Source organism: Cebus imitator, unplaced genomic scaffold (genome assembly GCF_001604975.1).
Source record: "Cebus imitator isolate Cc_AM_T3 unplaced genomic scaffold, Cebus_imitator-1.0 Scaffold907, whole genome shotgun sequence".
Taxonomy (NCBI): Eukaryota; Metazoa; Chordata; class Mammalia; order Primates; family Cebidae; genus Cebus; species Cebus imitator.
Genome location: NW_016108222.1, coordinates 9,160 through 36,107, shown reverse-complemented (window position 1 = coordinate 36,107; position 26,948 = coordinate 9,160). Strand labels below are relative to the sequence as shown.

General features: G+C 33.4%; 1 protein-coding gene across 2 annotated transcripts in view; it reads right to left on the bottom strand.

Annotated features, from left to right (window-relative positions):
* LOC108298179 (cytosolic carboxypeptidase 1-like) overlaps window positions 1-25,445 on the bottom strand; it is a 45,512-nt gene extending 20,067 nt beyond the window's left edge. Inside the window, exons 1-8 of one of the 2 annotated variants that reach the window (XM_017520919.2) lie at window positions 24,184-25,445; window positions 19,776-19,920; window positions 16,240-16,393; window positions 15,027-15,207; window positions 13,670-13,799; window positions 12,115-12,246; window positions 5,421-5,597; window positions 1,555-1,715 (exon numbers count right to left, since the gene is read on the bottom strand). In XM_017520919.2, the coding sequence (XP_017376408.1) occupies window positions 1,555-1,715; window positions 5,421-5,597; window positions 12,115-12,246; window positions 13,670-13,799; window positions 15,027-15,207; window positions 16,240-16,393; window positions 19,776-19,920; window positions 24,184-24,269 (1,166 nt within the window). In that variant the 5' untranslated portion in view covers window positions 24,270-25,445. The remainder of the gene's footprint in view (window positions 1-1,554; window positions 1,716-5,420; window positions 5,598-12,114; window positions 12,247-13,669; window positions 13,800-15,026; window positions 15,208-16,239; window positions 16,394-19,775; window positions 19,921-24,183) is intronic. The other variant, XM_017520918.2, reaches the window with a different exon arrangement.
* Window positions 25,446-26,948: the final 1,503 nt, after the last annotated feature.

Genomic DNA, 26,948 nt, shown 5'->3' with positions numbered 1-26,948 from the left:
CCACTTCCCAAAGTGCTGAGATTATAGCTGTGAGCACTGCGCGTGGCTTGGTTTGTATTTTTACATTTATGCAATGATAAGGATGAGGAGTTCTTAACCTTTTTTGTGCCACAGTCCCCTTAAAGAGTCTGATGAGGCCTATGAACTCCTCATAATACTTTTAAATATATAAAACAAAATAAATATGATTACAAGGGAAATCAATTATATGGAAATACAATTATCAAAATGTTAAAAACATATTTGTGATATAGCAGTATATGTGATTTCTTTAAAATATGTGCTTTTCAATATATATATATATGCTTATTTTAAAAGAGTGAGACCAGTGCAGGGTGTAATCATAACCATAGTTGTGAAGTACCAGTAAGTATAAATGATATTTCAGTATATCTAACGCAACAGTAATGTGTCTGTTGACTACATGTTAAGAATACATGAATTAAAACTGAAAAGGAGGCTTAAATATCAGTGAGATTTGATGATCTTTCTATTCATTTCCATTCTTGATTATTTTGAAGGGTAGAAATGCAGGTGATTATTACCACATTTATGAAGAATGGAGTTCCAAGTAATGTTTGCCACACCTAAAACTGCTATACTGATATATACAACAGTATATAGCAATAAATTAAAAAATTTGGTGACATGTTAATGCCTAACAACAAAAATCATGAAGTTTCTATAAAATGAGACTATTCTTACCCATATACAAAAAACTATAAAATACTAATATCTGGCATTATAATTAAGAATTCTGATTCTAAATTATTCTCTGAGCCTATAAGTTAACAAATTTGTATATAATAAATTTTAGGAGAAAAAGACTACCTATTTAGAAGTATATTTGGAAGATGGAGTTAAATTTTCAGAGGAATGCTAAATTAGCTGTTTCTAATCTATATAACAAGAAGGACACTGAACAACTATCAGTTGTGTAGACATCAACAAAATCTTTTGGAATATTCTTGTCTTTAAGCCCTCTTTTTTTGCTTGTTGTTGAGAAGGAGTCTCCCTCTGTTGCCCAGGCTGGAGTGCAATGGCGAAATCTCGGCTCACTGCAACCTCCACCTCCCAAGTTCAGGCGTTTCTTCTGCCTCAGTCTCCCGAGTAACTGGGATCATAGGTGCCCTGTACGATGCCTGGCTAATTCTTGCATTTTTAGGAGGATGGGCTTTCACTACATTGGCCAGGCTGTTCTCGAACTCCTGAACTAAGGTGATACACCCCACTCAGCTGTCTAAGCCCTCTTAACTTAGATATTAGCTAAGTACGATATTTCTCACACTGTTCATTTTGGAGCTAAAAGTAAACCATTACAACCACTAAAAATATCTGAAATGCATTTTTATTAAAATCTCATGCAAATATCAACATTAAAAGAATCAGCAATACAATAATTTGGAACAAATATTAGATGTATTAACTTAATTATATCAATTCTAAACATGGTCTTGCCTGTCAAAATTTCTATGTCCCTTCTGTGATAAGCTATTTTAACGAAGTCTAATAATACACTACAATGTAATAAAAGAATAAACAATTTTGTCCTACCTAGTTACTTTGCAGCTTGATTCAATTAAATCATTTTCAAAGTCAAGCAGGCTGGAAGGCAGATTGTACTCTAGTGGAGATGTCAGTCTTTTCAAACGTAAAAGACCAACACAAAATTTTGCTCCCATCTCTTCCAATTCTCGGGTACCAATCTGTAAACCCTTGAAATAAAGAAATATTATGCATATAATTACAAAGTTTGCTATCTTCTGGCTACATCTCAATGAAATTATATAAAAGAATGTATAACTATATTAATAAAATTAAAAGGTTGGTACTTTGTATGGAACTAGGACTCAACAAGCTTAATGTCTCAACAATACAAGTATTCTAAGTCACAAAGGAAACTAACCTAAAACACAACTCCTAAAATGTCTATTCCCTTTCACTACAATGCAAACTATTTTCAGCATCACAGTACAGGGAAAAAAATACATTAACACTTTGTGGTTAATGTTACTTGTAGAATTCATGTGAATTTAAACTATTTAAACCAAAAAGTTGAAAAAACAAAAAAAATTTTAAAAAAAGAATGTAGAATTCATATGAATTCTACAAGTAACATTACTTATAGAATGTTAAAATACAGTTTTACTGCATTTTAACAAGAGCTTATTAGTACTTCTTGTAATCCACGGCTTTATATGCTAACGTTGAAATATTATAGTATGAAAATCAAGGCTCCAATATGAATACTTGAACATTACTTTATAGATACTTCTTCTGTATAAGAAACTCTAATCAATAAAAAACAAAAGGTAACTGTCAAAAAAAAAAAAGAATCAAATCTAAGCCAATGAAGTAGTAAAATAAATTCCTATGAACCACATCAATTCAAAATGCCCATTTTGAATTTTGTCTACTAAAGAAAAAAGAGTATTTTACCCCAACTTCCCATCTTTTTTAAAAAATGGTTTCCCAATAAGCAATGTAAGGTTTACCAAAAGTTAAATGTTATCACATAAAACCATAAAAATGGCCTGCAATTAATATACTCCTTATCATTTATTTTTCAGATACAAATAAATCCCTAGAAAAAGCAATATTCTTGTACCTATAAAAGTTGTAGGTGTAGATGACAGCTGATATCAATTCAAGAGAAAGCATTTTAAAACAGCTTTTCAGTGACCAGACTAAGTGAGTTCCTATGGCACACGGTAACTGAAGAAAATGAAATGTAACAACTGTTACTTAACTCTACATGAAGCACATAACTTTACAGTAATTATTTTTCAACTTTTTGGTTTAAATAGTTTGGCCATCTCCCAAATATTCTAGGAAACAGGACCTAGCTGACTTCATTAGAACATTAATTTGGTCTTTTAATTTGTAAGTTTTAGAAAAGTAATACTTGTTTCTGAATTAGTTCACAGACAATAAAAATAAAGAATACTTACAGCCTAACACTCAGTAGGATAAAAATATTGTTGGTGAAAAAGACTGTTACCTAAAATATTACCACACTCACACACTTATCAGTTACCAAGTTTAAGAGATGTTAAGTGTGTGTGAGGAGGATGGGAATATATGGGAGCTCTGTATACTTTCCACTCAATTTTCCTGTGAACTCAAAACTAAAAAATAAAGTCTATTAGGTTTTTTAAAAGTATATGTTAAGATCAAAACCCTGCATTTTAGATATTAAAGGAAAGCCCTAGCTTAGTAAGACACTTCCTTCAGTAAGAGTTTTAAATCAAGGTATACATTATTAACTAAACAGTATCAAAGAAAACTGAGTATTTATTAGGTATCCATTTTATTTGTAGAAGTTTATATATTTAAAGAATAACTTTTAAAATGAGTATTTGTTAGGCATCCATTTTATTTGTAAAGTTTATATATTTATATATCAAAAAACTTTTAAAATGAGTATTTATTAGGTATCCATTTTATTTGTAAAAGTCTGTATGTTTATATATTTTTAAAAACTCCAAAAATGGTTTAACAGTTTATATTTCAAAATCTTCGCTTTTTAAAAATCTTTTTTTTTAAATGACCAAACAAATTTATCAAAATAGAAATCAAAAAAAAAAAAATTTAATTCAACGAAAGTCTATCAGTGGAATCCAAATATAGTGACAAGGCACTACTATTGTATACCATGGATGACTTCAGGGGCATCCAAGTCATCAGTGTCCTGAAAGCTTCTTTCCCCACTGCCCAGAAGCTAGTTTCAGAGACAGTGATGCTCTGAGTCACCTTCTGCAGCCTAACACATAAATCATCTCTTTAAGAAGTCATAGTGTGTTTCCATAAATCAGAAAGCCCAAGGTTTTTTCCTAGAAATCACCTATATTATTATAAAAAGGTGATTCTCAAGTTTTTTTCACATCCCACACACTTACTCAATGAGACCCTTAACAACAGTTGTCCACTGAAGCAATGATCAGGGGACAGGGTTTGGAAGATGGGGTGGTGCTAATGCCACATTTTATCTCTCAGCACCATCATACCCTTGATAAACTAACTGGACTGACTAGAAGTCACTGTTTTTACAATATTCAGGGAGATCTCGTATTACACTTTGGAAGAAGAAGAATAGTATATTGTGATCAACCTAAAATTGAGGGAAGAGTCAGATCTCATATTACACTTTGGAAGAAGAAAAATAGTATATTGCAATCAACCTAAAATTGAGGGAAGAGTCACTGAACAGAAAGTACTGGAAACAGAAAGTACTGAAATTTCATAAGTTCTACTTTACTACTACTATACTTATTTCAGTAAGTTCTACTTTACTTTAGTATCACTTACAAAATCAATGTAATTTTCTTCCAGTTTGTTACAGACTGAAAAATTCATTATTTAAGCTCTCCTAAAATATTTCATGTCAACTATGTTTACTTTTTAAATGCTAAGGAGTTAGATGTTTCTTTTCAAACACAAAGTTATAACAATGTTTATGTGAGGTATATAAAAATCATTCTCAGATTCAGTATCCTCTTTCCACATAACAAAACAAACAAAATGCAAGGAGTGAAATAATTAGCATGACACCTGAAAATCTATCTGTGCCAAAGCAAGAAATAGAAATACTCAGTTTTGTTCATTGCTTATCTAAAGTCCAATTTATTACACATTAACTCTTCAATCTCTAAAATTAATAAATCCAAAATCACCTAACATTTTACTAGTATTTAATTTCAAAAGTGAAGTTTAAATTCTAATTATGTCCATTAAAAGTCTACAGTACCTCAAATGAGTAGTCTTAGTGAACAAAAAGTTTACTAAAGGGATATACATTTAAAAGTCACACATAAGCCTGGGTGTGGTGGCTCATGCCTATAATCACCGCACTTTGAGAGGCCAAGGCAGGAGGACTGCCTGAGGCCAGGAGTTTGAGACCAGTCTGGGCAATATAGTGAGACCCTGTCTCTATTTTTATTTTTCAAAATATAAACAAACAAACACATAAATAAAAGCTACACATACAAAAACCTAAATATAACTGCTTTATAAATAAGTATAATGTGTTTATTTTAAATGCATAAAAATATATTTATACCCAATAAATTAAAATAGAAAGTTTTTGTTAATAATGTACCAGTTGTACAGGTTATTATAAATTACTAATGAATAAGTGTGTACTCTAATGTGCTTTCTTAAAAATTATGACTATAAACAGACTCAAATAACCAAGAATTTCTTAAGGATCCAAGCAAACTATTTAGTTCAGAGAAGTAAAGAAATCAACAAAACAAAAAAATAAAAACCTATTCTTAAGATTGTATATGATTCCACTATTACAAATTACATGTAACTCAATAAAACAAACACCATTTAATATATACTTAAAAACCACAAGATATAAATGAAAGGGAAGTCTTCAAATATCTTTCATAGTTAGAAAACCTGAGATGTTTTACCTTGTATTTTCCCTGATCACAGCCACATAAAGTACTCTCCATGGTATAACTTCTTTGTACTCCTATTTCCCTCCAAACTACAACACGTGCTGTGGATTCTTTAGATTTTTCCACTACAAAGCTACAGCTGCTCATGCAAAATGCTGGGGCAATATGGCTCAGTATCTTAGGCAATGTCTGTTAAAAACAAGAATGATGATGATAAAATAAACCAAGAGGTAGTTTTTAATTTTTAAATGTTTTTCATTTTTAAAAGTTTTGATGAAAACACAGTAATTAGAGCAAAGCCATGTGGAGGTTCTATTATATATCCCTTGTCATTGAAACAGCAAAACATGCCTCTTAACTAATTTTGAATTTTCTGCTTTTCTAAACGAACATAGTATCCAGTTAGAAAACACAATGGAGGAATCATATTCACAGCATAAACAATAAGCAAAATAAAATCATTTGAGAAAACCATGTCTAAAAATATGAAAAAAGTTTAAAATGTGAAATTTAATCATAAAAGACTTATTGAGATATTTAACACTGTAAATGCCAGTCATCCCTAAATTAATTAATAAAGCTAGACAATCACAATCAAAGCTACCCCCAAGTTTTCTGCAACTGAAATTATTCTCAATTTCACCTGAAAGCATAAATATAGAAGTACGCCCTGAGAAATTGGGGTGGGGGGAGGCTATGACTGGAGAAATAATCCCACATATCAAACTAACTTATAGATATAAAATAAGTTAAATTGTGATACTGATAAAGGAACAGATACATCTCTAGAAAGAAAGAGAGCTCAGAATTAGAACCCAATGCATTAAACTTATTATCATCATTATTATTAGTGGAGAAAAGACTGATCATTCATTAAATATTGACACCACTGGATAGCCATTAAGAAAAAAAGCTGTTCTTTATCAAACCATCTAAGCAATAAATGTTATATTTTAAAAGCGGCAAAAAAAAATGGTTGGAAGACATTGTCAGTGAACCTTAGAAATGCGGACATTAACTAAGGGAAATTAAAGTTACTCTTGTTATTTATGAAAATAATAATATTTTATAAAAAAAAAAAAAAAAAAAAAAAAAAAAAAAAAAAAAAAAAAAAAAAAAAAAAAAAAAAAAAAAAAAAAAAAGAAAAGAAAAACAATCTAAAGTCATTCTTCATTAAATTCTAGCTGGATTGAGAATGTAAACTTAAAATTAATAAATATTTTAAAATGAAACTAGAAATAGTAAAACATGGTACTGTACTTTTGAAACTTAGGATGAAAAAAATCTTTCTAAAGCCTCAAAACCCCAAAAACAATTTATGAAATTAACAAATATGATAAAACTTCATAAAAAATTAGAAAACATATTTGTAATATATAGAGAGAGTTCTTTTTTTGGAGATGGAGTTTCGCTCTTGTTGTCCAGGCTGGAGTGCAATGGCACAATCTCGGCTCACCACAACCTCTGCCTCTCAGGTTCAAGCGATTCTCCTGCCTCGGCCTCCTGAATAGGTGGGATTACAGAAATGCACCACCATGCCTGGCTTATTTTGTATTTTTAGTAGAGACAGGGTTTCTCCATGTTGGTCAGGCTGGTCTCAAACCCCCGACCTCAGGTGATCCACCCGCCTTGACTTCCCAAAGTGTTGGGATTACAGGTGTGAGCCACCACACCTGGCCTACAGAGTTCTTATTTAAAAAACACTAACAATTATATGACCTATACAAAAGTAAGTAGAAAATATGAGAAAAGGCCATTTCAAAAGACAGAGATCATAACTGGCCAAAACATGGGAAAACTCAACCTTATTTATAATTATAGGTATGATGGTTAACAATCAGATATTATTTTCACCTGGCAAAGATGACAGTACAATGTAATAAGGGTGTGGAAAAACAGTACTAGCATTCATAGTATTTGGTAGTATCAATTTGTACAATCTTTATGAAAGACAATTTGGCAATACTTATTAAATGACTACCAACATAGACTACTAAGTAAGTAAATTTTGGTACAGTCTACAAAAATAACAAAAATACACAATGGAAATCTTTGCCTGGCTGTTTAAAAGACTAAGACAGATTCAGACAGGATGATCTGAAAAGATGATCAATAAATATTATCATGGGAAAAAGCAAGTTGCTGTGCAGTGTTTAAAAAATAAAAAGACAAAAACCGCATATACTACATGCATATCTATATGGATGTGCTCAGAGGCAAGTCTTACAATATACAGGGTAAAACTGTCTAGTGTTAAGATAATGACTAGGAAAAGATGACTTTCACTTACTACTTTATACCTGGAGTGTTTCCATTTTCTATATAATTCTAATCATTTTATTTATTTGGGGAAAGGGAAGGAAAGAGAGGGCACCCCCCCCCAAAAAAAAAAATGTGCTTTGAAGCTCTGCTAAAAGCAGCAGTAGGTTACCAAAAATGTTTTTTGGAAAATAGCCTAGGGCACTTGTTTAGGCATAACTGTAGGAATAGAGAGAGGCACTGTGACAGAATGGAAAGCACACAGGACTTAAAGAAACACAGCTCATTTCAGTCCTAGGCACACCATATTTTCGCCAAGGCCTCAAGCATGTCAACTGACTCAGGTGTCTTAGTGGACTTATTTGTACAGTAGCAATGATAATCCCTACCTACATCACGGAGCATTGTGAGGTTCCTATGAAACTATACTAAAAGTTATAAGCACAATATAAATAAAGTAATATAATTGTAGATGTTTGTCTATATTTATAATTAATTCATCCATCCATTCAACAAATATTTACTTAATGCCCAAGAAGAATCAGGCATACTTAGTCAAAGAAATAAACAAAAGTCCTAATTTACATTATTGTTAGTCATCTCATTCAGGAATGATGATCTACTATCCATAATATTTAGCAATATTAAAAGGTACTGAAAACGCTAATAGTTTTATTGAAGCTAAATCACACATTTTTGTAGCATCACATGCTATGATGTTCACCTTACTGGAAGGATGCTATGATGTTCCCCTTATTGGAAGCAAATATATGATTTAGCTTCCATTTTTTAAAAATCCATTATGTTTCAAAATCCAAAACTTTTTGAATGTCAACATGATACTCAAAGGAAATGCTAGTTGGAGCATTTTGGAATTAGGAATGCTCAAACCAGCAAGTATGATACAAATATTCCAAGAAACAAACCAAAAAATCTGAAATCTGAAACACTTCTAGTCCCAAGCATTTTAGATAAGGGACACTCAACCTGCAATAATCAACATTTTTGTAAACCTTTTATTTTAAGCTAATTTTAAACTTAGAGAAAAGTTGCAAAAACAGTACAAAGAATTTTCATTTTTCTATCAACCTGAATGTTAATATCTTAACCACAGTTCAGTATCAGAATAAAAAACTAGAACTGATGCAATACTATTGAGAGACCTCATTCAAATAGGTCTATCAATATGTCATCAGTTTTTCTAATGCCCTGTTTCAGGATCCCATCCAGAATCTCACATTGTATCTAGTTATTGTTTCTCTTTAGTCTCCTGCAGTCTGTAACAGTTCCCTTGTCCTTCCATAACTTTAAGAATCTTGATACTTTTGAAGAGTATTGATTAGTTATGTTTTCAAATGACACTCAATTTAGGCCAGGCACCGTGGTTCACACCTGTAATCCCAGAACTTTGGGAGGTCAAGGCAGGCAGATCATTTGACATCAGGAGTTCAAGACAAGCCTGGCCAACATGGTAAAACCCCATCTCTAATAAAAATACAAAAAAAAATTAGCTGGGGGTGGTGGCATGTGCCTGTAATCCCAGCTACTTGGGAGGCTAAAGCAGGACAATCATTTGAACCCAGGAGATGAAGGCTGCAGTGAGCCAAGATCGATCGTGCCACTGCACTCCGGCCTGGGTGATGGAGTGAGACTCTGTCTCCAAAAAAAAAAAAAAAAAAAAAAAACAAAGACACTCCATTTACATGCCATAATTTTTTGTATTTTCCCCTAAGACATAAGCATTTGCACTAAGTAGTACTATGATTTATCATCAGAAACATGGTATTTATGTGTATTAGTCCATCCCTTCCCAACCTATCTGCAAAAATGGGGTTCTATGGTATGGCAGTCGCCAACAAAAATGTCTCAATCCCCAGAATCTAGGAATATGTTATTTTATATGGCAAAAGGGGCTGTCTAGATGTGATTCAGTTAAGATTCTGAGATAGCAAGGTTATCCTGGATTATCTTAGTGGCCCTTGCCATCACAGGGGCTCTCATAAGGGGAAGAGGAAGGCAGCAGCAGGAGAGAAGGAGATGTGACAATGGAAGTAGAGGTCAGATTTCACTCCTGGCTGAACAGGACCATGATGCAAGGAACACAGATATACTAGGGGCCAGGCACCATGGAGAAGAACAAAGAAACAATTCTACCAGAGCCTCAAAAAATAGTGTAGTCCTGATGACATTTTGATTTTAACTCAGTGAACCCTGCATTGGACTCCTGATGGGCAGAACTGTAGTTCTGCTATGTTTCTGGTAGTGCTATATAACAACAATAGGAACTAACGATTATAAAATTAAGGGAAATACTCCACTTTCACACACATTTACACCACATATATACACACACAACCCTGGAAATGTAAGATGCTTATTAGCATGTGAAGATTCTGAGGTGTCCTAAGGAAAAGAAACAAAGTTAGCTGTATCTAATGCAATTACCAAATGTAAGTGATTATACAACTATTGGTGAGGGGAGGTGTATGTGAAACAGCTGTTAACATCTTGAGAAATGATATTTGAGGAAAAGTGGACTATTTAATTACAGCATCGCCTTATGTTTCCTTTCACAACAAAAATCAAAAAAATTCATCAAAGAAATTTGGGACAAGATAATTTTAATGAAAAAAACAGACCAAACAGTTAATTTTATCTCTTACAATGGGAAAAATATCTTGCATTTACCTTCCCACACGTCTGTCTGCCATTCATCCAACAACCCACCTAACAACAAATACCTACTGAGTACTTATTATGAATAAGGTATTGTGCTTTATAGTGGCAATATTGACAAAAGGAGCAAATCAGACGTATTTGCTAGGCATATGGAGCTTACTACCTAGTACAAAGAGAACCCCATTAATCAAATAACATAGAAAATCTTACAATTATAATTCTTAGGTGGTACGAAGGAGAGATAATCCTATAGATGTATGATCTGATTTCATTTTGGGGCCTAAGTGAGAATTCCTTGAGAAGTGAAGTATGATTTAAGCAGAAACGACCAGGTGAGGCAATGGTGGCAATGATGGCCCTGTTCCAGAGAGCAGTCTATGGGAAGGCTCTGTGCATGTGCTCTTCGTCTAGCTTTCTCCCACTCTCTGGGCCTCTCACTAGTCTCATTTTCTTACGTTTATTTATCTGGGTCTCAGCTAAATAGTCCCCTTTACTGTATCACTGAGCTCTGCTAATCTAAACTTGGTTTCTTTTATTCAGTGCAGTCTAACGTAATAAAACTCTATTTCTGAAGGTTGTATGGCAGGAACACTTATTGACTGTTGACATGTTGGGCATTTTACATACATTATTGGGGTCTTCCCCATCTTTATCCTGGGCTTTGTCTCTCTCTTGAACTTAATTTCTGTATGCCTTCCTCTTTCATATATTCCTTTACAGTATTTTGGTAAGAATGTCTTCCAGCAGCTTCCAAAGAAAGGCTATTTGTGAGGTAAATTTTTGAGACTTTTAAATGTCTAAAAACATCCTTTTTTATTTTCACACTTGACAGAATGAAGTATGAAATTTATAGGTTAGAAATCTAGTTGAGAATTGTGAAGGCTTTGCACCACAAAGTTTTGCTTCCAGTGTTGCCACTGTGAAATGTGATGCCATTCTTATATGTAATCCTTTGTAGAAGAATCTGAAAAATGTGTAGGAATCTTTTCTGAAAAAAAAAATCAATAGCTTTCCTATGTACCAGCAATGATCAATTGGGGGCAGGCAGATATGTAGGGAAAAATTCCATTCCCAACTGCAATAAAATTCATAAAGTATTTGGGAATAAATCTAACAAACATTTCATACCTATGTGAAGAAATTTTATACTTTATTGAATATAAGACTTGACTAGACACATAGGCAATAGTCACAGATGACAATGTTATATATCATTATAATAATTCTCTCCAACTTTAGATTCAAGGCAGCTCTAATGCAAATTCCAAAAAAGTTTATCTACAAATGGATCCTAAAATTCACAAGTACAGAGAAAAAAAAGAGTCAAAGCAATTCTTAAAAGAATAAGAAAAGAAAATTTGCCCTACAATATATCAACATTAATTATAAATCTACAGTAATTTTAAAAATGCTGTTTGCAAAGAGACAGAAAATAATAGCCTCGCCATACACCCATATATGTGAAATAAGGTATGTAACAGATGGCATCATCAAATTGACAGAGGAAGAGATACTATCCAGTTAATGGTGCAAGCCAACTGGTATTCATAGAGAAAACAGAATTAGATCCCTACATCTCACACAAAGATGAATTCCAAATAGATGAAAAATATGAACATGAAAAACTTTTAAAATGAAAAATCTGAAACAAAAATGGCAAAATGTCAACATTTACTGAATCTTAGTTCATATATGTTAATATGTGTATTTTCTATACTTTTATGCATGTTTGAAATTCAAAAACTCATGAATGATCTATAATAATTACCCTGTATCCCGTATCTTCTACAACATCACATGAAGTTGCATTATCATTGGTATGCCACACTGTCTCCTTGATGCTGCAACCATACATAAATACGTTTTTCTTTCGGGAATGGCCATGATAATCACAATAAACCTTGAAAATACATATTTTAAAAATTAAAAGACTTCATTATATTACTAAGTAAAGGTAGTTAATATCAAGCCAATAAACATGTAGGTCTGTGTTCCTTGGTCTTTTTATTGTAAATAAACACGTCTTTTATTTTTTATTTTTTTAAAAATGATGCTCTTAAAAATTAAATTAAAACCATACCCTTCTTTATGGTGTTTTTTAATAAATAAGAGCATTTTCTTGTTGGTTTTTTTTTGTTGTTGTTATTTGTTTTTAAATTTATTTTGTCGTTATTGTTTCTTGTAAAAGAGCCACCATTTAACAATTATGACCAATAAAAGTGGTAATACCTAGTTTGGGAAAGGATCTATAATTAAATCTAGAATTGTCAAATCCTTTAAAGGTCCTATATCACCTTTGTATTTACTATTCACCATTTTTTAAATAATACATTTCATTACAGTTCAAATCTACAGCTGTAGTGACTGCTGCCCCAAATGGTTATAAAAGCATTTACCTAATTTGGCCTGGAGCAGTGCCTCATGCCTGTAATCCCAGCACTTTGGGAGGTGGAGGTGGGTGGATCACCAGAGGTTAGGAGTTCAATGCCAGCCTGACCAACATGGCAAAACCCCATTTATACTAAAAATACAAAAATTAGCCAGGATTGGTTGTGGGTGCCTGTAATTCCAGCTACTTGGGAGGCGGAGGCAAGAGAATAGCTTGAACCTGGGAGGTGGAGGTTGCAGTGAGCCAAGGTCATACCACTGCACTCCAGACTGGGCAACAAGAGCAAAAATTTGTCTCAAAAAAAAAATTTTTTTTAACTTAAAAACAAACAACAACAACAATAAATAAAACAAGAAAATGCTATTATTTTTTTTAAAAAACATCATAAAGAAGGGCATGGTTCTAATTTAATTTTTAAGAGCATTATTTTTTAAAAAATAAAAAATAAAAGACGTCAATTTTACTCCTCTACAAAGTCTTTCTTTCTTAAAGAAAGGTTAAATAATATACATACTAATATAACAAAAACATTCTAATCAAAAGCTGGTGAGAACAGAAGCAGCATATGTATATAGTTCAGTCCAGTCATGCCTGTACTATATTTCCCATGTGTGTAGTAGAGATTTAACAGCTTCAGAGCTGACTAGAAAACTCAGAATAAGCTTCTAGTTTGAGAATTTGGAAGATACATATTGTTACCTTAGTGTTGTTCAAACAGTGAAGTTAAGTATCTAAAACCAAGAGTTATCAATATTCATAACCAAAAAAGAAAAGTAAAAGGTTTATGAGAATTATAAACATTCAACCTTGTAAAATTAAGGATACGAACATAATGGATGAATCTGACCCCACGATTATTACACAAGTACTTGATAACAAAAAAATGACATTTTATCTTTGACTATACCAAGTAAAAATAAGTATTGCTACTTACCAAAGGTAAACGCTTCACTGCAGCCAAGTATTGCAACAGCCCCTTAGCATGGTAAATCGTAGGATGTAAATCCGGATTTGGACTTTGCCACTGCCTATTTAAATCCTCTCCACTTAAAGAACAGCGATGACTACATGTACATAAGCACAAAGACAGAAAAACACTGGTACCAATAAACCCTTACGTACATTTCTGATTTAACTTTATGATTCTATTCCACTAAGCATTTCAAATAGGTATAGATGGTAAGCTCAACCAAATGTATACTATATTCATCAAGTAAACATTTATTATTTGCTATGTGCAAGATTTTGTGTCACATTAATTTAACTGTGGTAAGTTTTCAGATTCATCATCAAAATTTTCAAAATATGGAAAAAAAAATCCTAATTCTGACTACATAATAATCATTTGTTTTGTTAGCATGCTGTATCTTGACTTCATCAGTTAAAGTGTTACCTAGGTGCTCTTTCTGACAAAGACAAGTATATGAAAAGTATACATTGTTGTAAAATATCAAATACTTTTTTGTTTATCTATGGGTACTAAGTAGGAAAACCATCATGTAAATAAATTATTTAGGCAAATAATCATAAAGTGATGACAAATATAAACAGAATTCTAACTGGTCAATATATTCTCAATTAAAAATAGACATCATTTTAGTTCCATAACATATTAACTAAGAAGAAATTCTGTTTTTAAAAAAAAATCAATAATTTTCTAATACGAGAAATATTCATGCTACTTCTACTGAAGTAAGACATATTATCCTCATCTTTGGAGATATTCACGACAACTTGACTAAATCCCATCTTTTAGAGCAGCACTACAGAGACCTTGTCAAATTACCAGAATAAATTTACTGTACTGACTATAATGCAGCCTCCTCTTACAAAGTAATTATCTTCCACTATTTCCCCTCTAAAGAACTGTCAGAAACTAGACCTCCTTATATTAGGAAGAGGTTAGCAGATAGGGCTAACATTCCAGGAGATCCCAGAAGAGTCTTAATCGTAGAACAATCTAGGTTCATGCCACTAACAAAAAAGAAAGGAATATGAGAGGTATGAGTTAATCTTTCTTATAACCTGACACTGTGATTTTTCTAAAACAATTCAGGCATTTTATGAAAGCATATTCTCATGGATACAGAATTTCTCATAATTTCATACCGTTACTAGTATCCAAAATATATATTCATTTAAAAGTTTATCTCAGGTGAATTTCCCACCAAAAATTTCTTTATTCTAGAAAAATCATTAAATTTTTTAACCTAGACACTATTATTTCAATAAGTTTATACAAGACAAGCGCAATGGTCTATAATATATTCTATAACTATTGCTTAACTTACTTTCCATTGATGACACCATCTGGATTTAGCATAGGCACAATTTTAAAAATATATGATTCTCGTAAGCTCTGAGCAGTAGGGTTATTGCTCATGAGATATTCCAATGTTCCTTTCATAACCCAACTTGCATTAGTTTCTCCAGGATGTACCCGAGCAGATAAGAAAACATAAGGGCGATTTCCTAAAGTACACATAAAATCTCAAATTAAAATGAACAGCTACTAAAAGTTTGTGTATTTTACTTTGGGGCTTTAGAAATGTCTCTAATTCAATTGTGAAATCTGATATAAATTAATAGAACTCAATGGTGTATCATACAAGCACTGCACTAGGCCCTATAAAAGAAACAAATATAAAATCAATAAAACCATATCCCGAAGGAGGTCATAATAGGACATAAAACAGTAAGTAGTATTTGATCCACTTATTTATTTCCCAATGACTAATTTAACATGTAAAATTAGTTACTTAATATCATGTTGATTTTATAAAGAACAAGTACTTGAGGGAAGTTTAAAATATAAAACTATTTTTCATAAAATCATGGGGAAAAGAAAGAAAATATAATTTTAGCTCTGTCTTATAGTTGCTCTGATAAGCATAGAGAAAAAAGTATATCTGCTCAGCAATTTACCCCCCAAAATTTCACTATACATTTAGATATACAAGTCTACAAAATAATCATTCAGCTCATCACTCATATTTTCATACATAATATGCTCTTTCTGTTTCCTGAAAATACTTTGCCTTCTTATCAAAATTGGAACAGTTTTATTTTTATTACTACAGCTGTACATTTGAGGCAATTGAAAAAATATAAATGGCAGGGGAAAATGAGTAGCTATTCAGTGCTATCTATCAAAACAACTGATAGGTTTCTGGTTGTTTTATTTACAAGTAAAATCAGTCCATTTCTAAACTGATAGTATTACTACATGGACTCTTAAAATAATTTGTTGTATTCAAAAGGATAAGAACTAAATGATAGTAGCAGCAAAAGAGATCTCAGAGAACATCTCACGTAGCCCCTTATTTTTAGGATAAGAAAATTGAGGCCCAGAGGTAGGCCCATGGCTGGACAATAACAGGGCCAAGACTAGAGCCCAAGTCTTCTGATGTCTGTTCCTATTATTATTTCCATTATAAAATAGAGAGAAAGCAAATCAAAGTAGGTGAGAATGACTGCTATTGTGAGTAAGGAAGACAGACTTACTGAACTGACAGATATGTTCATAATAATTAGACTCTGGCATTGCTGTTATAGTCACCAAGGGGCAGGTGTTTCCAGACAGGGTTTCACATAACACATCTTTCCGAAAATAGATTTGCTGAGGATTGTGTGCAGATTCCAATTTTTGAAGATGCATCTTGATAAAAATTTTAAAACAAAGTATACAATCACTTAAAAAGTCCCAATGATATACAGAAATAATGCATCCAGATCTCCACATAACTAGAATTGAATCAGATTCTTAACCCCTTATCCAAAACCCTCAGGGCCAGATGTAATCTAAACATCATTGTTTGGGAAACCTGAGAAAGGCGATACATTGTTTAAGTCATTAATTATGCAGCACCACCAAGGGGGTCAGGGTTGCAATCTGTAATACAAACATTATTTGTGCAGCAAAACATATGAAGAATCACCCTAAGTGGAATCAATATTCTAAATAAACTCAGGTCAGCCTTTGCCTCCAAATATGTTCCAAAAAACCTTTTGGCTTTCAAAGCCTTCTGAATTTTGAAATTGTAAGTGATTATAAGCCTGTAACAGCAACAATCTAAAGTTTGAAGAATAAAAATTATGTAGCACAAATTTTAACAATTTATTTTCCTGATTTCAAGATTAATATGGGTTTATTGTAAAATGTCTAAAGAAAAACTACAAAAAAAAAATATTAATGTTTTAAAGATTTAAAACTTCCATAACTGCACCGCCTGTATTACTACTAACACAATGTATATAAGCAAAATCATAATTACATAAGACTTTTATAACATGATTTTATCACTTAAAAATGTATACATACACACAAACACATATATATTTGTAATCATGAATACTATCCCACATCATTAAAAATGTTAAAATGTGTATTTTTTGAAAACACAAGTTTTAATGGTCATATTATCTGGCTATACCAAAAATAAATAGTTCAATCCCTTATTTTTAGATATTTACTTGGTTTTCAAACTTTTGCCTATGTTCATTCACATCATCACTATTGACTGAGTGGTCACTACTTTCCAGAAACTGTGCAGGGCACTGGGAATATAACAATGAATAAATGAACCCCACCCTAGGGAAAATAGAGAGTGCTATGAGAGCCTGTAATAAGAGCGGGGGAGCCTAGCCAAGTCTGGGCAGCGAGGAAATATCTTCTAGAGAAAACTATGTTTAAAGTAAAATCCAAAGGATGAGTGAAGACACGGAGATGAGTACTACAGGCAGAAGGAAAACTATTAAGAAGACCATAAGACAGAACAGGGCATTTCAAAGAATTCTGTAAGATTCATTATAGCTACAAAGGTGAGAAACGAAAAATCTGTCACAGAATGAAGGGCTTGGTAGACAGGTCTTCCCCAAAGCATGGTATACCTACAACTGGTAATTGAGATAACTAAGTGATATGTAGATAACCATTTTAAAACTTTAATAGGTATATGTTTTACATGAATTAGAAAAAAGTCTAGTACATTAAACTTTTCATGGATTTCACAGATACTGAGAATGAGGATACAATTTAAATGATTTCATGGATATTGAGGATGAGGATATACTTTAAAGAGTAATCTATTTTAAAGTCTATTTAAAGATAAATAATTGTTCAAATAGTAGGTGGATATGGCAAAAGAAAAAAAAAGTGGAGGGGCATTAGTAGAGAAAGGAAAGGGTGAACCATCATAAGAATTTTAGACTTCATACAAAGGGCAAGAGAAATCACTAAAGAGAGCAGGGTATTTTATTATAAGATTAGCTATAAAAGAGCCCTTTGGCTATAGTGGGGGGTGGGGGAGGAACTAATGAAGAGCAAAGGAGGCAAAACTGAATCATAGAACACCAGTTACAAAGAGGTTGGCAGAAGGCCAGGTGAGAAACAATGGTCATGCCTGAAAAACATCATGCTAAGGGATTGAAAGAAAGCAGAATTTAAAATATATTAAAAGGCACAATCAGTAAAGAACAATAACATAAAACCAGGCAAATATAAACAGTAAAAATATATTTGTATGTGCATTCTTATTTGTTTTCTTAGGAAAAATTACCCAAAAGTAGAAATACTAAGTTCGCACAGAAAGATACACGAACACTATACCTTTATGGTAAGTTATAACCTTCATTAAAGTACAGTAAGGCTCATTTAATGTTGTCAGCCTCATTTTGTATTCTTAAGGGTTTGATATCCCTTCTGTTCTATGGACTATGTTTTCTTTCATGTTCTCCCCTCTAATAATTTGGGAGCTTACTTCTTTTTTTTTTGAGACGGAGTTTCACTCTTGTTGCCCAGGCTGGAGTGCAATGGCGCAATCTCAGCTCACCGCAACCTCCGCCTCCTGGGTTCAGGCAATTCTCCTGCCTCAGCCTCCTGAGTAGCTGGGATTACAGGCATGCGCCACCATGCCCAAATGATTTTTTGTATTTTTAGTAGAGACGGGGTTTCACCATGTTGACCAGGATGGTCTCGATCTCTTGACCTCGTGATCCACCCGTCTCGGCCTCCCAAAGTGCTGGGATTACAGGCGTGAGCCACCGCGCCCGGCCCCGGGAGCTTACTTCTAATTATAGTGTTCCAATTTCTTTTTTTTTTTTTTTTTGAGACGGAGTTTTGCTCTTGTTACCCAGGCTGGAGTGCAATGGCGCGATCTCGGCTCACCGCACCCTCCGCCTCCCGGGTTCAGGCAATTCTCCTGCCCCAGCCTCCTGAGTCGCTGGGATTACAGGCACGCGCCACCATGCCCAGCTAATTTTTTGTATTTTTAGTAGAGACGGGGTTTCACCATGTTGACCAGGATGGTCTCGATCTCTTGACCTCGTGATCCACCCGCCTCGGCCTCCCAAAGTGCTGGGATTACAGGCTTGAGCCACGGTGCCCGGCCTCCAATTTCTTTATTGGTAAATTGATCACACCCTCATGATCCTTGACCATTAGAATAGACATTCTGTTCTGAGAATAAATCTATCACAGTTGATATTTAATTACTGAACTTTGTTCTGTTTTACAATGCAAATATTCAAAATCTCAAATGGTCTCACACAAAATAACTCTTATGCCCCAGATTTTTTGAAATCTGGATCTAGGTCTCCATAATGAAACCATTTCTTTCAGAAAAAGATCTCAATTTTTCCTTCAGAAAAACTCAAATTGCATCCAAATTTTTCTAACATTCTATTTTCTACGAGATTCTGGTTAAACATGCAGAAATCTCACCTGGTTAAAATTTGTAAATCATAGAATCTTAGCTTAGAGAACTGTGGATGTCAACAAAAGATGGGAAATAAAAATCATGTCAAAGTTCCTTAATATTTCTATTAAAAAAAACACACATTCCCATTTTACTCCTCAAGAAATTTCCAAAATCTTCAACACTAAACTCTTTTCTTATGATATTTAACTTAATTTTCCTTATATTAGGATATTTAAACTCAATTATTATCATTATCCTTAAGTTAGAATATTTAATTAAACTCAATTTTCTTCCATTATCTTACACATATCCATCTAATACAATTTAATTTAGAATTCTTACCTGCAAAGTTGAATATGTATATGGATAGTGATAAGCAAAGTAGCAAACATCATCTTTATGTGGAAAAGTGACAGTAAACGTAATTGTATAGTAAGATTTTCCCTTTTGCCCACCTGCAGCAACTGAACTTCTTGAGAAATGATTTCTGCAATAAAAAAGCATAAAACATTTTCATTTCATCCACACAAAAACTGATTTTCCTTGCTACTTTTATTAAATAGAACTTCAGGGAAAAAAAGAAAAACCCAAGTCTGTAAAAAGCTTACCTTAAATATCCTATTTAAAAAAAAAAAAAAAAAACTTAGTACTAATAAAGCAGTTGACTATTAGTCAACCACATTACATTACTTTTCACTTCCAAATTTACTAATTAAATGATCTAATACTCTTTACATCAAAAAAAATTTTTAGAACCCCATTCTTTGACATCCATACACATTACTGATCTAGAAGATGATCATCAATGGCTGCTACAATCAGGAAAGGCTGGTGGACACCTTTACGTGGATCAGGCTACAAGACCCGGGTTCACTAATCAATCTTAAGATTACAAAAAGAGAAACAATCAAAAATGATGTTTCATTGCACCACCAATTAAGTATTCTTGCCAAAAATCAAACCTGAAGTTGATCAACCTTCTAAATCTAATTACCAGTTTATAGGAAATTGGTGAGACAGAAATACTTGTTAACACCACAGGGGTGCAATCCAATAAAATCCAAATGTGAAAAACCCTACATGACAATCCAACTTTAGCTAATGAGTGACAAATTTTAAAAAAGAGAGAAAAGAAAAGGGAAGCCTATAAATTAACAGAGACTTAAGAGACATGTCAACAAAAATCAAATGCAATGTGTGATCCCTGGCTGGATTTTGATTAAATAAAAACCATAAAACAACATTTAGAGGCAATTGGAGAAGTTTGAACATTGGATATTTCATCACAGTAAAAAATCTGCTTAATTTTTCTGTGTTACAATAATGGCATTGTGGTTAGACTGTCTTAAAAGGCCTTTGTCTTTTAGAAAAACATATGTTAAGTATGCATGACTAAAATACAATATCTGAAAATGGCCTTAAAAATTCAGTGTGGAAGTAGGAGTGAAAGTATAGCTAAAACAAAACTCACCATGTGTTGATAATTGTTGAAACTGGGTGATGAATATATGGGGCCTCATTATCTTATTCTATGTTTTGTAAATGTTTGAAGATTTCCATAATAAAGTTTTAAAAACTACACATTACTCTCCAGAATCTAAATATTGCTGACATATGCTGACTTAAAGATGCTCTATCAACTTATTTCTAAAATTCTGAATCATCTGTATTATTTAAGCCATGAAATGAAGAAAACCCAAGGCCTAAAGGTTATTTTTTCATGTACATAAATGTTCAAAGTATTTTCAAATTGATATAGTCTTCATTAATTTATTCACAGTATCTTGAATAGATACCCAATGACAGAGTGCTAAGGATTAACAAAAATGCAAAACAAGTTCAAAAACTAGTCCTTGCCAACTCTTTTCCCACAAAAGTTTAACATTTAATTGGAGAGGTATTTGTATAACATTATAGCTATCTGGCAGTTTCTAGGTTATAAACCGGTAAGACATACATTATCTCATATAATGGTGAAAAGAAGTTTTAATCTATTTTATAGATAAGACAAGCATCACAGGACTTAGCTGACATAAAAAGTTAAAGCACAATGCAAAAGCAGACTTTAATCCTTATCATCTAAATTTTAGGGCGGGCACTTTTGTTCATGCCTGTAATCCCAGCACTTTGGGAGGCTGAAGCAGGTGGATCGCAACATGGTGAAAACCCAGTCTCTACAAAAAAGACGAAATTAGCCAGTTCTCAACTGTAGTCCCAGTTACTCAGGGAGCTGAGGTGGGAGAATCACTTCAGCCTGAAAATGATGACATGCTCTTGAGGCTGCAGTGCGCCAGGATTGCACCACTGCTCTCCAGCCTGGACAACAGAGCAAGACTGTGTTTCAAAAAAAAAAAAAAACGAAAATTAAAATAAATAAATCTATCTCAGGCTTCAGGAAAACAACTAGAATAGGGTCTTATACAGAAAGCGGCTAATAAGGCTGGGTGCAGTGGCTCAGGCTTGTAATCCCAGCAGTTTGAGAGGCCAACGTGGGCAGATTACAAGGTCAAGAGATCGAGATCATCCTGGCCAACATAGTGAAACCCTGTCTCTACTAAAAATACAAAAAGTAGCTGGGCATGGTGGCGCATGCCTATAGTCCCAGCTACTCAGGAGGCTGAGGCAGGAGAATCGCTTGAACCCAGGAGGCTGAGGTTGTGCACAGTGAGCCGAGGTCACACCACTGCACTCCACCCTGGCAACAGAGCAAGACTCCATCTCAAGAAAAAAAAAAAAAGAAAGAAAAGAAAGTGGTTAACAAATGTTTGTTGAGTTGAACTCCGCTTCCAGATCAGGAAGTAGTAGCCAAAGGAAACTAAACTAAAAAAATAAAATCCTTGGCCGGGCGCGGTGGCTCAAGCCTGTAATCCCAGCACTTTGGGAGGCCGAGGCGGGTGGATCACGAGGTCAAGAGATCGAGACCATCCTGGTCAACACGGTGAAACCCCGTCTCTACTAAAAAAATACAAAAAATTAGCTGGGCATGGTGGCACATGCCTGTAATCCCAGCTACTCGGGATGTTGAGGCAGGAGAATTGCCTGAACCCAGGAGGCGGAGGTTGCAGTGAGCCGAGATGGCGCCATTGCACTCCAGCCTGGGTAACAAGAGCAAAACTCTGTCCTCCAACAAAAAAACAAAAAAACAAAAAAATAAAATCCTTGCCATCACCCCTTACATAGACTAGAACAACTTGTCCTGCTACGATCATTCATTTTGCAATGTGAAAAAGCATTTACTGATTGACAATTTCTAATGTGAAAAAATAAAAATGCATGAAAGAAACAACACTTTTTGAAAAACATTGTTTCACTCTTTAATAGTCTAAATAATTCTGCTAAAATCTAGGAAGCACTGCCCAGTAATTACAGCTTCAACCAACTTTATGAGAAAGGGACAAGTGATCAAACAGATTTTTTATATTAGTCTACCATTAAAAGAAATACAAGATGTATTATGGTGCAGATGAATTACATATTACCTTTACTTCTGTTTCTCATTTATTTGCTATTTATTTCACTAATAAGAGTAAGGAAGAAATCTTACTGAGATGGATCCCAAGGAACATTTTCTTTCCCAGAAAGTAAGACTACTTAAGATCAAGTTTTTTCCAAAGCCATGTCAAAAGTTTAATTTTAGAAGCCTTCTTCTAATTGGTAAAGCTAAAAGAGGGGCATTAGTGCCAGTTAAGCACAATCTAAAAAGTCAAAATTCACTATACAGAAATGTCAGGATTGAAATCAATAACAGAGAAGATACAGGGGTGCCAAGTGGAATCAACAGTGAACATTACCTGAAAACATTTGCAGACACAGTGTAAAAAGGAAAAGTAAGATACGTGAGAATCCTCAAGTACTTAGAGGTGGAGCCGAAGAACAACCAAACTATTCCACAGAAGTAAATGATTTCTAGCACTTAGTATTATTTATTTATTTATTTTTGAGATGGAGTCTTGCTCTATCACCCAGGCTGGAGTGCAGTAGCACAATCTTGGCTCACTACAACCTCCCCTCCTCAGTTCAAGCAATTCTCTTGCCTCAGCCTCTCGAGTAGCTCTGATTACAGGCGTGCAGCACAATGCCTGGTTAATTTTTGTATTTTAGTAGAGACAGGTTTCACCATGCTGGCCAGGTTGGTTTCAAACTCCTGACCTCAGGTGATCCGCCCACCTCAGCCTCCCAAAGTGCTGCGAGGCAGGCGTGAGCCACTATGCCTGGCCTCTAGCACTTACTTCAAACTTGCTAAGTAGATCACGTATTTACAGTCAAAGATGAACCATGTAAGCTGATGTACTGTATTTAGAACACATCTCCAGTTAACATTTTGGAAATTAAAATGAGGCAAACATTTGTGTATTAATATAAAAAGGGAAAAAATAAGAGTTATACTTGATATCATAGGAAAAATAAAAAGCCACTGCAAATTATTACTCATAATTTCTAATTTCAGTTTTATTCAATAAGGTCTCCAGAGTTTTAAAGCTGGAAAAGCTGAGGACACATAACTCTCTAAGTGGTGGAGACACAGCCTGGACCTAAGTTTGTCTGCCTACACAACACATTTTACTTCTACTGTGTACACTCCATAAGTGGATCTCAAGTTCTAAAGCACTCTTTAGAATTACTAAAGCAATAGCACCACAATTCAAAGTATGCGGTAATAACTCTATTTCCTTTTACACTGAAACAGAATGTACTCAATATCATCTTCTGTAAGCTGATGTTCTATTAATATTATTCTTAAAATACTTACTTATAGTAACAAATGTCAGTCCCCATACGAATCCACCATGGTCTGCCATTTAATGCTTCTTGAACCGAATACATGAGTGGTTGCATACCTTTCAAAAAAACAGAGACAGAGAAAAAAAGAGAAAATTCTTTTCAGAATTTTTGAATTAAAAATTAATCTTCCCTTTGTAGAAGGCACCATTCAAGAAAGCTGAAATAAATTACATTCCAGTTATTTAGTATGTATTTTAAAAATCTGATGCATTTCTTAAACATCCCAAGTCAATCAATGGTATGCTTTTATTTTTTAGTTTAATAATACAGGATTACAACTTTAGGGTGAAAAGTCATTAAACTCTTTTCTATTAAATTTCTACATGAAATCAATTAAAGATAACATATTCCTTATAAAAAGTGAAACAAAAAATATGTAAGACATAATGTATAATCACTCCTCTAACTCTCCGTGGATTTCCATCTACACTGAAGTTAATGGGAAAATGCCACCAAAATGGTATGTTTGCTTTCTTCCCCACTTTTCCCCATACATGTTTGTGTTTGTAGGAGAGAAGAGGACGAGGGACTATTAACCAAAATATAGAGTATATTTTCTTGGGTATTCTTAGAAATATATTTTCCACATGAACTTTAAAATCATCTTACCTAACTTCTAAATGATACACTAGGTTTCTAAATGGAATTGAATTAAATTTATGTGGAGTACAGAAAGGTTGACAATTTTTATTGAGATCTGGTTTGACTTTCCTTAAATTCTAACTTAATGATAGAATCATTTTATTTTCCTGGTACAGAATAATTTTATTAAACTTATCTGTGAGTATTTTTATAAGATTCTTTTTTTCCTTTCCATTTCTGACTGGTTATTCCAACAATGAAGCACTATTCATTTATTGTTTTGTAATTCTCTTAATATTCATGTTATTGAATAAACTCACTAATTATAACAGGTTTTTAGTAGTCTCGTGGATTTTCTAGGAATATAATTAAAATATTTCATCTCCTTTTCTAATATTTATATCATTTATTTCATTTTCTACTCCATTTAGATAAATGAAACCTCAAAAAAATTATGCTGAATATAGTGGTAAGAACAAACAATTCTCTTTCATGACTTTAATCAAGACATTTTGCCATTCCATGTAAATATTTGTCACTTTTCTGCAAATCAACTTTGTCAGGCTTAAATAATAAAAAATAGCTAACAATGAATAATTTCTGTATATGAAACACTATTCTGTTTTTATATGTATTATGTAATTAAATCCTCACAACCACCTTTAGGTGGTAAATGCTTTTATTATTATCATTACTTGAGTAGTTTTATCATAATTTTTGTTATGCTTCAGTTTTAATTAACTTATCAAATGCCTTTTCAACATCTAATAACAATCAGATGGCTTTTCTCCTTTAAACTGCTGATGTAATAAATCACGTTGGTAGGTTTCCTATTGTTGAACTATCTTTGCATTCCCAGAAAATGCTGCTCTATTAACACTATGAGACCAAGTTTGCTAGTATTTAGAATTTTTGCAATTAAATTCTTAAGATGATCTTTCTTACTTCAATTTACTTTTACCACGTATTGGTAAAGATTATACTAGCTTCAGAAAAGTAAATTTTAAAACTTCCATCATTTATTAGAGTAAATAATAAAACGCACCATTTATCTTTTAAAGGATAAATATAATTCATCTGGAATGCCATGTAAATATGGTGACTTATTAATAAACATATATTTTTTTAATTTCCTTCCTTCCTTCCTTCACTCCTCTTTTATTTCTTTTTAAAATGGAGATGGGTCTCACTATGTTGCCCTAGCTGGTCTTGAACTCTTGGCCTAAAGGCTGCCACTTCAGCCTCCTAAAATGCTAGGATTATGCTGGCTGGCATGAGCCACTGCAACTAGCCCACTTTTGGTATTTCTATGACTTATATCTAGATATAAAAATGGTTTATATATTTTTAGCATTTATATGTAATAATTTTTTAATCATTCTCTTACTTTCTTTTGGTTTATTTTCTTTTTTTTTTTGAGACACAGTCTTGCTCTGTCACCCAGGCTGGCATGCAATGGTGCAACCTCAGCTCACTGCAACCTTGGCCTCCCAAGTTCAAGTTATTCTCCTGCCTCAGCCTCCCGAGTAGCTGGGATTACAGGTGCTGCCACCATGCCCAGCTAATTTTTGTATTTTTAGTAGAGATGGGGTTTCACCATGTTGGCCAGGCTGGTCTTGAACTCCTGACCTCAAGTGATCTGCCCACATCAGCCTCCCAAAGTGCTGCGATTACAGGCATGAGCCACCGCGCCTGGCCTATTTTCTTATTTTTTCTAATTTCTTAAGTTGGGTGCTTATTTTCAGTCTTTTTCATTTTAAATAATGTAAGTTATTAAAAGTTTTCAGTTTCCCTCTGAATACCAGTTTAGCTCTAACCCATCTAAGTCTGAAATGCTCTCCCTTGCACTTTCTAGCTGTCCCACTGAACTTTCTGCGAGCATGGAAAGGTTCTAAATCTGCACTGCCCAATGTGGCAACCACTAGCCACAAGTGGCTATTAAGTACCAGAAATGAGCCCAGCTCCAATGAAGAACTGAATTTTTTATATTAAATTATAATTAATATAAATTTAAATAGTCATGTGCAGCTGGTACAGGACAGCACAACTCTAAATAATTTGTAGCATTTGTTTTAAATTATACCTACTGATTTGTTAAAGAAGTTATTATGTAATTTCCAAGTACATATTTTTAATTGTTTTTTTATTTTT